Genomic DNA, 14,336 nt, shown 5'->3' with positions numbered 1-14,336 from the left:
TCCGTAGCCCTAGCCCCCGCCCCCACTCATGGGAACAAACAACGAATCAGCCAAGCTAACTTCTATTAAAACTTCAGTCAGCGCCACAGAGGAGTGTGGGGGACTTGGGAAGTGTAGGACGAGGAGAAACGATGTGGGCTGCCAGGCCAGAGTGACTCTTGAGCTGAGACTGGAGAATAAGGAAGAGAAACTGAGGAAGAGCTAGCCAGGGCACGGCTGGGGTACCTGCCTGGGTGGGGTGCTGAGGGTGCCATGTCTCCACCCTCATGAGGAGGCCCTCAGCGCTGGACCGGGCCCTGGGTGGACCCCTGCCTGGTGGTCACGCAGGGCGTGGGGAAGGGGGCTTCCTTTAGAGGTGGGAATGGAGGTGCCGTGCATCCCCCATCGTGTGCCACAAAGCAGGGGACGCCCGCCCTGCCGTGCCTTTGCTGGCCCTCGGGAATCAGACCCTTCTCGCAGGCCTGGGAAAGGCACAGACTTCATTCCTCACTGTCAGGCGTCCGACAGCTCAGGGGGCCCGTGTATGAAGCATGGGTACGTCGTGACCCCTCGGTCTACGCAGGCATTTCCTAGCACCTGGCCTCATCTCTTGAGATACATAGGGGTTTTCCCAGGCTGTTCGTGGCCACAGTGCTGATGAAGCGTGGCAGCTGTTTGGTGGGACATCCGCAGGTACTACTGTGACTCAGTGTACCCCGTGAGAACCGCGGTGTGGCAGGCCTGGGGAAGTGCTTACCGGGTGACCTTTCCTAAACCTCCGAAGGTGGATCCATCCAGTGTTCCCTTTGAAAGAGCTATTCTTTTGTTCATTAAATGTATTAAGGTAAGCCCCATGCCAGCACTGAGGATAAGGCAGTGAACAAAACAGGCAGGATCCCTTCCCCGAGCCTGCGGGCCTCACATTCTAGTGGAGGAAGCAGACAGTAGCAGAGATGGATGAACCCGTGTGACCCTTCAGCCTGGGTACGTGTCCTGTGAGAGTAGTGTGTCCAGGTAAAGGCTTGCAGACCAGTGCTTGGACGAGCCCTTGGCTCAGCAACCAGTGGGGGATGGCCACTGGTCCATCCCAGGAAACCCTGGAGGAAGGTGCTAGAGACTTGGGAGAGGTGAGTAGCTCCTGAAATGCTTTCCCCGTCCCGTGGCCAGCAGCAGGCTGGGGAACCCAGGGAGGGGGCCTGGGTCATTTCTGGCTCTCTGACGTGCAGCGGCAGCTGGTGCATGTGCGTAAGTGAAGGAGGACACAGACTTGGGAAGATGTCTCCCAACATGGCCAATGCGCCCATGCACTATGGTCTCCCAGCAGATGTGACAGGAATATCTGGTCTCAGACATGCCACCACCACCCCCACTGTGTCCCATTTTCTCCCAACCAGGAAACAGACCTGGACTCTGGCCTGTATGCATTGGTCCCGACCCCTGTTTCCAAGGCCAGGGACGGCTCTGCCCCAGCCCCCACCTCTGGCCCCCTCCCCAAGCCTGGGCCAGGGCACTTGCAAGCTAGGCCTGCTGGGAGCTCACCTGGGGTGGGGCAGAGTCCTCGATGGAGCAGGACAGACTGGGGGCGGGGGACAGGTGAACCCAAAGGGTGGACCCTCCCCGGGGTGGCCAGGCAGCTCGGGGTGATGACCAGGGAGGTTGTGGAGCTGAAGACGTCACTAGGACCTACCTGAGGAGGGCCATGAGCACAGGTGAGGGCTTCCAGCGAACAGGCCAGAAGTAAGGGGCCCATCAAAGGCCAGGGTACAGGGAGCAGACACCTAACTCTGGAGGAAGGCTGGTGAGAGACAGGTGGGAGGGGGAGGGGAGGGCAGCACCTGGGCAGACTGGCATGGGTCACGTGACTTCGGGGAGCATGGGGTTGCTGAGCAGGAAAATGGAGGCCAGAGCTCAGCCCCCTTAGGCTGTGGTAAGGGCTGGTCAGGACCCTTGGGGGTACTTTGTTGCTTAGTCTTGCAAAAGAACTTTACTGAGCCCCTTCTTTGGGCCAGGCTTTGTGCTCACCCTTTGGACACATCAGTGTGCGATCCAGTTCAGTCCCTGCCCTCGTGGAACTTATACACCAGCAGAGGAGTGACTTACAAATAAGAATTTAGTTGTGATGAGGACACTGAGGAGCAGCGCGGCAGGGGTTGGGGGGGCGCTATGGGAGCAGGTCCCTAGGACCTCGCAGCATGTGGAGGGAGAGGGGGCTCACTGCCCCCAGCAACTTGCTGGGCAGGGCCTGTCTGGCCTGATGCCACCTTCGGGGCCCCGAGAGGTGGGGAAAGGAACAAGTGATCGGAGATGGAGCTGTGGTGTGTCCATCCTGGGGCCCCTGGGGCCCTGAAGCAGGGAAGACCCGTGCTTCCTTCCTGAAGGAGAGAGGCTCAGCAGCTCTCCCAGGCCAGGGAGGGGTGCGGGCATCCTTCCTCACTGGCAGGCAGTGGTAGCCAGCGTGTGAATCACAGGTGTTAAGAGGTGACCCATCCGCTGACACTCAGGAGTCCCTTCTGTTCTCACATGTGGGATGCTGAGGCTGTTGGGTGTCAAGTTAATGTCCATGGGCTTCCACGGAGCACCGTGTTTTCTTTTTTTTTTTTTTAAAGATTTTATTTATTTATTTGAGACAGAGAGCATGAGAGGGAGGAGGGTCAGAGGGAGAAGCAGACTCCCTGCTCAGCAGGGAGCCCGATGCGGGACTCAATCCCGGGACTCCAGGATCATGACCTGAGCCGAAGGCAGTCGCTTAACCAACTGAGCCACCCAGGCGCCCAGCACCGTGTTTTCTTACGGGTGGAGTCTGGGAGTCATCAGCAGACACCCTGCGTGACTTGCTTTGCCCCCTTCTAAACTGCCACGGGCTCAGCCAGCTGGCTCTGTGGACGTGCTTGCTGAGTGTCTCTCCTACACAGCCCCATTCATCCAGTCCCAGAGTCTACCGATGGCGGACTGTGAGCCAGGCACTGTGCCAGGCCCGTGGCCCACCGTGGTGGAAAGACACAGGCTCAGACCCTGCTCCCGTGAGCTTATGACCCAGTGGGGGAGAAATCACGAAGCCTCTTTGGTCAGTGCTAAGAGCAAAAATACTTGTGCCGTGAGAGGAATCACCAGGGAGACCTGACATCACCTGAGGATTTTGTGGACGTAATTGAGCTGAGATCTGAAAGAGAAGTAGGCATTAGCTACACAAAGCGTTTGTGGAGGAAGAAGTCCGAGGTAGAGGAACTCACACGTGCAAAGGTCCTGAGGTGAGAGAGAGCTGGGGTTGGGGGGTCTGAAAGAAGCTAGTAGAAAGCGAACAAGGGGACATGAGGTAAGGAAAGGTTGGACAGGCGGGCAGGGCTGGCTCTGCACTTTCCAGCTCAGTAGGCACCGGACCTGTGGGGTTATTTAAATTTAAACTTAAAGAAAAATGATTTTTAAAATTCTTTCATGCGAAATTTAAAGTATGAACTCAGTTCCTCAGTTACACAAGCCACATTTTAAGCTCTTGGCCACATGTGGCTAGTGGTTACCATATAGGACAATGCCAATAGAGAACATTCCTGTCGTTGCAGAAAGTTCTCTTGAACAGAAAGTTCTCTTAGATCATGAAAGGCTTAAGGAACCCCTAATAAGAATGTTTTATCCTAAGGGCAGAGGGAAGTCTTGCTGTAAATGAAGCAGGATTGGGAGTGGGGGAATTCTAGCTGGAGCAACACCACTTTGAGAAAAGACTGGAAGGTGAATTCCAGGGATACCACATACGTGGGCAGAGAGCCAGCAGACAGAGCCCTGCGGAAAATTCCTGCATGTGTAGCAGGAGTGAGACTGGTTTTCCTGGGGCGCTGTGGAAGCAGAAGCAGAAGGATCTGGAGGGAAGTGGGGATGAATCTGCATGTTCCACAGCCGTAAGGCTCAGAAGCCCAGCCAGGCGATGTATAGTGTATGCTGGGGAGACCCTGTGGCAGCCATGGTCGGCAGCCGGAGTCAGGTTCATGTCTCTGGGAATGCAGCGCAGCTTCAGGGTGGGCCCAGGCCTGCTCATCTGAATGGGGCGGTGGAAGGAGCTCCGTGCATCCTCCCCAGGCCCTAAGTGGCAGGAGTGACCCAGGGCTGTCACAGCAAATGACCACAAGCTAGGTGGCTTAAAACAACAGTCTTCTCTCTCAGTTCTGGAGGCCAGAAATCAGATTTCAGGGTGTTGGCAGAGTTGGTCCCTTTTCAGGGAGAATGTGTCCCATGCCTCTCTCCTGGCTTCCAGTGTGGCCAGCATTCTTGGTGTTCCTTGGCTTGACCCTGCATCACTCTGGTCTCTGTCTCTAGCGTCACAGGCCTTCTCTGTGTGTCCCTGTGTGTCCTCTTCTCTGCTTATAAGGACCCCAGGCCTAGGATGTAGGGTTCAGCCTAATCTAGTATGACTTCCATCTTAACTTGATTACTTCCGCAAAGACCCTGTTTGTGGAGCTTCCGGGTTGGTGAACCCGTGGAGATGTGAGGAGAATGGAGTGCCCCGAGAGAGAGAGAGGACATGGGAATTTCGTGTCCCTTCCCACCTTCCTTGCCTGACAAATTGCTTCCATGCAGCCGCTCCTGAGTTCTAGTCTTTTCTAATAACTGGCGACCTGAGGGGCTGCACCATTTTACACTCCTGCCCACAGCCTAAGAGAGATGCGTTGCTCTGCATCCTCATCAGCACTGGGTACTATCAGTATCTTTTTTTTATTTTGGCTGTTCGGCAGTGGTATTACGGGAATTTGAAACCACTTGGGGAGTGTTGCTGAGGACATGTGAGGGAGAACTGTCACTCGGAGACCAGATGAACACAGGCTCCCACCGAGAGCCATTGCACCATTAAAACTCGCGGTGCTGCGAGCCCAAGAGTGGCTGTGAGCACACTGATGAATTTGGGGGCACTCAGCAGGAGCCAGAGAGAGCCCGATCTTTGGGGAGGTGAACACACCCACTGAAGATAGAGTGTGTCCTCCCTTTGCACAGCCCAAGATACTCTCCTGACAATCTATCTGATGCTGTTTAATCTCAGTGGCAAGAATAAAAGACTGTTTTAGTGGGCGCGGGGCGGGGGGGAGAAAAAGAGCCTACTTCCAAATAAGGTCACATTCACAGATACTAGGGATTAGGATTTAAACATATGGAGGGGGCGCACAATTCAACACACTCTATGCGGCTTGCATGGGGGTTTGAGGTCATGGGGAAGTGGGTCCAAGTATTGGCTCAGCCATTTACCAGCCATTCACCAGCTGTACTCACTACTATGCCACCAACACTTGTCACCCAAACCAGTAGAGCTTGAACAAGCCTCCTAGCCTGATGGACCCATGGGACCCTCATCTAGAATGCGGTGGTAACATTTACTGCCACATGGGGCTGCTGGGAGGATCCTATATGGTGGTATACGTAACACCCTTAACCAAGCTTGGCGTATGGGACTCATCCAGGAATGATTGTGGTTCTTACTATTTTAACTGTAGCAGGTCCCAGTCTGAGCAACAGGACACCCTGGGGAATCCCAACCAAGAGGCAGAGCACAGAGATGGGGAATCTGGTGGAGACCATACCTAGAATGCAAGTATGCAGGGGCCAACAGGGACACCAGACACTGGTATCAAGTTGGAGTTCCCGGGGCAGATCTTTTCCTCAGGGAGGACCCCAGGCTTAAGAGATCAGTGGTAAGTGGTAAGTGGCCTGAAGTGGGACCATGGTCACAAGTCTGTTCTTAGAATCTGAGAGGAGGTTTTCCTGGTTTTGCTTTCTGGGACAAGGCTAGTATCCAGCCAGCAGCCAAGATGGCTGGATCTCTGGGCCAAAATATAGAGCTGCAGCTGTTTAAGTCATTCTTGCCTTCATTCTGGTTGCTGGAGACGTGGTAGAGCAAATGGCGCCAAGTGGCCCCATGCAAGTATGGAGTAGAATAGGAGAGGCTGGTACCAGGTGGGTCCTGACAGATTCTTGGGAAGTGGAAAGCTGCTTAGGGGGATGAAGTAAGATCCTGGAAGGGTTGTCCTGCCCAGTTTAAAGGTTTAGAAAAAGTATGGAAAGGTCCTCAGGCAGATGGGACCAACAAATCACCCATAAAACTCATGAATGTGTTGGACAAGTCAGAGGTTTGGTTTGTTCAAGGACATGATTACTGTGAATATGAGAGCAAAGGCCTTGGATAAGCTCTGAGCCTCAGTTTCCCTCCATAAGAAATAGAGGGTTGGAAGAGATGTTCCTAAAGGTCTCCCATCCAGCTCTGACAGCCTATGATTTTATGAATTGTCCTCAAAGAAAACTTGCACAAGTGGGAAGAGCCTGCCAAGGTTGGGCCTTTCATTCTGAGTAATGAACTGACACAGTAGAGACTTGACATCTGTTCCACACTTTCAAGGAAAGCTGGACAAAATAAAGTCTTTTTTTAGAGAAATCATAACAAATGGTGAAATGTAGTGTTTCCTGCCTAAACCAAAATCAAAGTGGAGAACGTCAGCCTTCCTAAAGCCCAAGGGAGAACGCTCATCAAAGCTCCCCATGAAGAAGGGCAGGTTGACCAGCTGACTCACTGCTGTAGACACAGAAGGCCACAGACGCCCGCCTTCTGACCTGTGAGACCTCCTGACCTGTGAGAGCTGGAGAGCAGGAAGCTGGTGGGAAGATTCTGAAGGCTCCAAGATGGTGCTGGGGAAGAAGGGACCCCAGCCCTTCCTCACCAGTCCTGGACTGCTTCTCATGAAACAAGCATGGCTGCAGATACCTCGATCCTCCCATCACTGGTCTTTTCATCCAACTTGCCATCAAAGCCAGAGGAAGATTGACACCATTGACTTTGAGGTTCTCCCAGAACAATGTGCTTTGAAGGGACAGGGCCAGGGGAAGCCAAGATCTAGAATCAAAAGCCCACTACCCCCCTCTTATGCCAACATTATAGAGGATCCTAGAACTCAGGAATCAAAGGAACCTTCCGGGATGTCCCACCCTGGTCCCCACCCCACTGAGTCCTATCGATATCTCCCAGCAGGGGCTCACTTGACCGGAAGCTCCATAAAAACAGGAGCTGGGTCTCCTGCTCAGCCCTGTGCCCCAGACTGGAGCACAGTAGGTATTGAGCAGATGCGCATTACTCACTCTGCACCTTCCCTGATCGTGCCCTCCTCTTGTTGCATTCATTTGTACACACCCTGAAGGCTCCAGGGAGCCAGGGTGGCAGCAACTGGGCATTTCTTCTTTCTCTGCCTTCAAAGCTAGGCAAGTTCCAATGCACACATTCAGAAATTTACAAAAGGAAGGTCCCAGTATGATGCGTCCTTTGTAATAGGCTCTTCCTCCCTCTCTGTCCCAGGTCCTAAGGTTCCCTGAACCCTTGGGCTTTGAATGTCAATAATCGGCTGTAGGGCCTGCCATTAAAAGGAAGAACATTGGGGTTGTAACGTCAGGGTTGTGTGTTTGCCAGCACCCCCCGCCTCCAGCCTGGGACACCTGCCGTCTACCCAGATCAGGCTTCCCCTCCTTAAAGTCGGACTTCAGTTTGGTTGCTGGTTCCTATTCTAGGATTGGTGAAGTCAGAGATGGTGTTAACAGCTACCATTTAGTAAACAGTTTGATTAATGTCCGTCTCCCCAACTAGATTGTAAGCCCCGGGGCAGAAACCACGTCTGCTTGGCTCAGCTCTGTATCCCTAGTGCTTAGCAGAGCTCATAAAATGAATGAATGAATGAATGAATGAATGAATGAAAGAAAGAAAGAATGAAACTGGACCAAGCCATTGGGTGGCTGCCTAGAGACTATTGCCTTGGAAGGGTCTCAGAAGCAGCCATCCCACTTTTGCAAAAGGGTCTTTACTGCTAGTCTTTAGGACCTGACCTCTCTTTCTATCCTGCCCATCCCCGAGACAGGGAAGTGATAACTTGGTTCACATTCTGATATGTAAATACCCACAGGAGCCCTCCCAGAGGGAAACACTATTAATAAACAAATATTACAGAGGCTGAGATGGGGTTTGGGAATGGACAAGCAAAGCAGTGTATCAGCTACAGCCCGACTGCACTTAGGAAGTCACAGGTAAATAGGCAGATAAGACAAAAAGTCACATGGTCACACATCCTGCATTCACACTGAGCAGGTTAGGACCTTACCATGGGGCAGAGCAAGCTTCATGGGGGTTTAGCATTGGAGGTTATCAGGGAGGGCTTCTTGGAGGTGGTAGCATGTGCAAAGAAATACAGAAGGTAGTAAGAGCCAACAGAGAGAGGGCATTCTCAATAGGGCAAGATGTGCAAAGCACGGAGGTGAAAAAGGGAATGTGGGAAACAGGAAGCAGTTAAATGGGGCCTCATGGAGCAGGAGAGCAGTAGGGAGGAGGCTGGAAAAATGGGAATGAGGGCTTACAGATTGTTAATCAAGAAAAGCTCAGACCAAGGAGATAATAGAAATAATAGACCTTTAATTATGACCCTCATTAAAATTGTGATGAGCTAAAATTGACCAGCACAGGAATATTCCTAGCCTTCCCCACCTCCTTCCTTTCTTCCTCTTCTTTGGCCTCTTCCCTCCCTTCACCTATTGAAGAGGGCTCTGGACTCCCCTCTGCCTCCAAAGAGGACATTATTTTTGCCCAACTGGATTTTGAGGCCTTTAGGATGTACAGAATATCCAGAACAGGAAAAGCAGTCAAGAAGCGGATAGGAGAGGAAAGCAGAATCAAATAAGGTTTGTTCTGGATTCTGTGTCCTCTTCATGATGTTTGAAAGTCACCAATAAAGAACATGAGCTATTTTTAAATGTTTGTAGATTGCTGAACTGTATCTATCTGACAGAGCACCATTTTGAGAATGAACCACATGGGTATAACTTTCATAGGATTCCACTCTCTGGATGTTGATATCGCTGTCCTCTTCCTGAAGGCCATGAGCTCTTGGAGAACAGGGGTTCTGTCTAATTCATCGCTGTCTTCGCAGCATGTTGGGCGTGGCCTGGCACAGGGGAAGGATTTGTAAACATTGTGGTCAAGTGACCCCAAGGCTCTGGAAACGGACTCCACTCCCTTCCCTCCCCTCCTCCAAGATGAGGTGCCTTCCCCCTGCTAGTCTGAGGCTTTACTCATGTCTGTCTGTGTGTGTCTCTCTCATTGCAGAAGGCAGATCTGGCCGTGGCCCCCCTGACCATCACCCATGTCCGCGAGAAGGCCATCGACTTTTCCAAGCCCTTCATGACACTCGGTGTGAGCATCCTGTATCGAAAGCCCAATGGCACCAACCCCAGTGTCTTCTCCTTCCTCAACCCCCTGTCCCCAGACATCTGGATGTATGTACTCCTCGCCTACCTGGGGGTCAGCTGTGTCCTCTTTGTAATTGCCAGGTAAGGGCCATGCCTTGGCCAGAGCTCTGGCCCAAGGTTGGGGTTTCCGGGAGCCAGACTGGCCCCCACCTCGTCAGTCCTTAGCCATGCCAAGGTTCAGGCCACTGCTGTGCCTGCTCCTCTCTCCCTCACTGAGGCTCAGATCCCTTTATATCCTTCGAGGAACATTCCGTAGCCCCCCCCACCCTGTGAGCTTGAATCCCCCAGGCCTTCACCTGGTCTGTGCCCACGACCAGGAGGCAGCCGTCGTATCCCAGGCCCTGTGAGCAGGCTTGGAGAGGTTAAGTCATGGCCCAGAGCTGCACCACCTGGGCCAGGCACCCAGGACAACAGACTTAGGTGCATTGAATGGTCCAGCGAGTGGACTGAAATTTGGAAAACAGACTGCGTCCACCCAGTCCACACAACAGGAGGAATTGTGCCATGTGAACACACACGTGTGCATGTGTGAAAACTTGGCACGTACATTAAACACACATGTGCACACGTGTGAAAACTTGGCACGTACATCCCTGTCCATAACACAGGCTGGCAACCCCCTTGCTTGTTCGGTCGTTCGCACGGAGACACAGCACATACTTGCTGGGGGATGGTAGGAGGAGCTCACTAGGGCACAGGTTTAGCTCGGTGTTTGCTGAGCACCTGGTGTTTGCCAAGCACCATGCTCTGTGCTTTACAGGCATTATGTGACCTAATTCTCTCAGGCCCCAGCCCCACGAAGGGGAGACATCTGAGGCTCACCGAGGCCATCCTAGCAACAAGTGACCGGCATTTGAACTCTCATCACCTAGGGTTCTATCTGTAATCCACATTTCTGGCCACCTGGACGTTTGTCCTTTGCCCTGGCCCCAAGAGAGTGGCTCCTGGTCCCTAGGCCCTCTGCCCCCTCCTTCCAGGCTCCAGCCCCATCCCCTGCCCCGGTTCTTTTTCTCTAAATCCTAACAAGGTGCGAAGAGAGACTTCTCTGGAGAGGCGATTTGAGATCCAAGGACTTCGTGTTTGGGCTTTTTTTCCTCCTGAGTCTTCTTTGAAAGCCTTCCTCCCACCCTGCTCCCTTTCGCTCCCTCTTCCCACACAGAGAGAGACCAAAGGGAAGGATGTGAGGGAGGAAATTGTCCTGCCTCGGAAATCCTCGGCTGCCAGCTGGCGGGTGACGCCTGCCCGCCCTCCCCCGCCCCCAGCCGGCAGCCCAGCCCGCATTACGCCTCTTCCTGTAATGGCCTAACAAGCCTTTGAAAGCAGGAGCCACTCTCCAGAGCTCTTGCCGTAATTTTAGCAGATCCAGCCCACTCTGGGCTCCCTGCCCCCTGGAAAACAGCTCCAGCTTCTCCAGCATGACTCCGATGTACGCCCAGTCCCCCTCCGACCCCTGGCCTTTCAGCCTGCTTTTCGCCTCCTGCCTCCTGGCAGGGAAGGTGAGGGACCCCCTTCACCAGGTTAGGCCAGGGAGACTTTCTGGAAGAGAAATGGGACTTTTGCAGCTGCTGCAAATGACACAGGACACCTGAGGGGGACAGGAGAGGGACAAGGGACCTGGCCACAGGGCCATGAGCAGCGTCACAGTACAATTACCACATTATGTAACACTCACATAATTCACACGCACCCTGCCTGATCCTTACAAAGGTCCTGTGAGGTGGGGATAACTCTCCCCACTTCGCAGAAGCAGCAGATGAGGCTCAGGGAGGGGAGGCTCAGCCAGTGCCCAACGTCAGAAAGCTTTCTCTTCCGGAGTCGGACGCCCGAGCAAGAGCTGTTCATTTTAAATCAGGGTGGCAAACCCCGGCGCCCGCGGGGCCGGACAGGAAGCGTGAGGGAGGGGAGCAGGGAGGGGGAGAGACCGTACGGCTGGATGGAGACTGCGCTAGGCAGGCATGCGGGGCCGGCGCTGCCACGTTCCTGGTGTTTAGAGAGAGACTCAGGTTTTTTATGTGACACTTCGTGGCTTTTATAGGTAGCCACTAAGTCCATTTTTTTCCAACACTGTCAAGGTCAAGCAGGGCACATCTCCAGGGTGGCTGTGGCCCTCTGTGCCCCCTCCATGTGGCCTGTGTCCTTCAGACCGCTCCAGGCTGGCGGCTGGAGAGCTAGACACCGCTGCCCAAGAGATGGGGTCGCCAAAGCGTGGGCAGGGCCCCGGGCCCCCTGCAGGGAAGCTGTGGCACGTTACAGGGCTGTCTGTCCTGCAAACTGGCCTGGTCTGGCCTGTGTCTGTCTAGCACCGGGAGTCCACGCATTGACCAGGGCCTTTCTCTGCCACCAGGATAGTCTTGCTTTATGCCTGGAGAGGTAGAAGGAGAGAAGAAGGGAGAGAGGGTGCGCTCTCACCATGGAGAGCAGGATAGTTGACACTCGTGGCAAGAAGATAATCCTAAATGCCTGATCCCAGAGGCAAGACTGAGGGTGAGCTGCCAGCCAGTCCAGCTCCTGGGAGTCACCTTCCGGTCACATCTGGTGCCGATGAGCATCCCAGGGAAGAGATGGTCCCGGCCAGCCAGTGCTCCATCTACACCTCCATCACTGGGGCTGGACTTCAGCTTCTCCCATGAATGCAGACCGAGTATCCCTAGGTCAGCCTCCACTAGCTCCTACCTAAGTGCGAGACTGTGACAGTCCTTTGCAGCTGCGAGCCATTAATCCAAGATCCATCGCTGACTTGGGTGGCACCTTCCTTACTGTTCAGCGTCCATCCTCCTCCTGTTCTCTCCTGTGGCCTGGGGGTTAGAATCTGGACCCTCCAGCTCCCTCACTGCAGGGGCGCCCTCCCCTGCCTGCTCCAAACCACCTCCCCATCTGTAAAATGGGCCCCCATTGCACTGTCCACCTCAAAGGGTAGCGAGGAGCCGGGCCCCTTACAGTACTTGATGACCAAGAGGCCTATTCTAGAGCAAAGTAGTTCGATCATGAGAAGCAAGTCCACCCCTGGGAGTTTATCCTGTTGAAAGTCACCGCTGAGCCCCACTTTACAGTCCCCCCAAATCTAGAAAGCCTCAGCTCAGAAGAGAGGGTGGCCCTTCGGCATGGGTGCCCATAGTGGTGTCCCCAGGGCTGTTTCTTCCAGCAGAGTGTGCAACAGTGGGGTATGGGGACAGGCCAAGCACCAGCGACAGAGGAGTGGTTGAAAACACCTCTGAAGTAGTTGCAGAGAGTAAGGCAGATCCGGAAGAACCCATCTGGAAAGAGTCTGGTGGCTTATTAAGGGAAAAGTCCAAGTTCTAGGTAGCACTATGGTATGATACTTTCCTGCGTTTAAAAACGACCACAGTTTTCGCGGATGTGTGTAAGCCACGCAGGACTTGTGAGGTCTCATCCAAAATCATCTTTACTGTGTCTCCCCGCTATTCCAGTGTGCTCAGAGCTGAGGCTCTCCTTGCCCCGTGAAGGCTCGGCCGGGGTCTGTCACTTTTTGGCTCATTTCCAGGTCACAGGAACCCCGGGTGTCTCTCTAATCACAAACGCTGTTTCAATTCAGAAATGAGAAGGTTGAGTCCAGTAGAGTCCTTGACATTTCTACCTTTGTTCATACATCAGACCACTGGTTGGCCTGCTCCCCAGGTCAGCGTGCTCCCCTGATCAGCACCTGGCCCCCCAGCAGCCCCTGCCCCATGGCCTCTCCCCGTTCGCAGTCCTGTTGCCCTTCTCGGATAGGACTTAGGGTGGAGTTGGGCTGGATCTCTTTTCTGCTTGGGCCCATCCGGTCCAGGGAAACACTTTTGGCCCAGTGTCCTTATACCTGGCTGCGTCTGGGTGTGCAGGCCAATACCCTGCAGCAGGGACTCCCCGTCCTGCATGCACCTGGGAGGCATGCATCAGCCCGACCCCTGCCCTCCAGACCCCCAGATGGGCCCACCTCGTTACAGAGCCGCCTGCCAGCTCCCTCAGCAGTCCCGTGGACACCCTTCTCCCAGGACTTCCCAGGAGGCATGCGGGGACCGCTGAATGCATCGCTCTCCCGAGGCTTTCTCCGGAAGCTTCCCGGAGCAGTCTCCGCCTCTCCTCCCTTCAACCTTTATCTCTTCCTTGTGGATTTGTAGAGCCTCTAGCCAGTTCATGGTCATTCCCTTTGAATATCCCCGTCTTGGTTTGAAGCCTCACTTTAAAATTTCATATGTGTAGGATCTTCCCACTTTGTGAAAGCAAAATTCTTCTCATGCGAGCTTTGGTGATCAATGTATAATTTATTAAAGCTTTTAAAAGGGGGATGGACAAGTCACAACATCATACTTAAAGCATATCATACATTTAAAAACAAAACAAAATGCCACTGGACGTGCCTCTCCTTCTGGGCCTCTCATCTCAGCATCCTACCCCACGCCAGCCACGCCAGCCTCTCAGGGGCTCTCTCCAGGGTCTCCCAATCTCCCCAGAGTGTGCTAGCTTCCTCCGGCTTACATGGCCTCACCTGGGATTCATGCAGCAAACAAAGATCCCTCCGGTTATCAGGGCTTGTCTTCCTTAGAAGGCAGTGGGGGGCTTTAAGTAACAATTTTTCCCTGTCATACAGGTATTTGTATATTCAGAGAGAAAAATCTGAACAATTATGTAACACATTGTTCTCTCCGGGGGTGGGATCCTGGAGTACTTTCGCTTTTTCATTGTATTCTTCTATACTGTTTGAATATTTTATAAAGTGTATGTTTTGCTTTTTTTCCATTTTAAGTGTACAAGTAATTGAAAAGCCCATTCTCATTTTTTAAAAAATTCATCTAATCCACCTAAAGCAACAGGCTGCCCTGAGATTCCTGCCGCCCTCCTAACTCCCCTCCCCAGAGGTAAATGCTGCTGATATCTTTTAGGTAGGAATCTTTCCAGACCCTTCCAACACATTTGTATACACACGTCCGTAAAGAGGCATAGAGCTGTATCTTTAGGAATCTATCTATATAAACGTGATCATATTGTTCTTATTTTTTATCACTTTTTTTTTTTTTAAAACCAAACAGTATGGGGTGGAAGATCTTCCCCTGTCAGGACATCCAGCCATCTCTCATTCTCTTCTCTGAGCCATGTGACATTGCGGAACA

General features: G+C 53.1%; 1 protein-coding gene across 3 annotated transcripts in view; it reads left to right on the top strand.

Annotated features, from left to right (window-relative positions):
- Window positions 1–14,336, top strand: part of GRIK3 (glutamate ionotropic receptor kainate type subunit 3) — a 219,308-nt gene that overhangs the window by 181,856 nt on the left and 23,116 nt on the right. For all 3 annotated transcript variants that reach the window (XM_081818103.1, XM_081818101.1, XM_081818102.1), the window contains exon 11: window positions 9,089–9,312. In XM_081818103.1, coding sequence (XP_081674229.1) covers window positions 9,089–9,312 — 224 coding nt within the window. The remainder of the gene's footprint in view (window positions 1–9,088; window positions 9,313–14,336) is intronic.

This window comes from Leptonychotes weddellii, chromosome 4, assembly GCF_054177405.1.
Source record: "Leptonychotes weddellii isolate Sample4059 chromosome 4, ASM5417740v2, whole genome shotgun sequence".
Classification (NCBI taxonomy): domain Eukaryota; kingdom Metazoa; phylum Chordata; class Mammalia; order Carnivora; family Phocidae; genus Leptonychotes; species Leptonychotes weddellii.
Note: the sequence above shows the minus strand (reverse complement) of the source record. Positions and strands in the feature narration are given on the sequence as shown.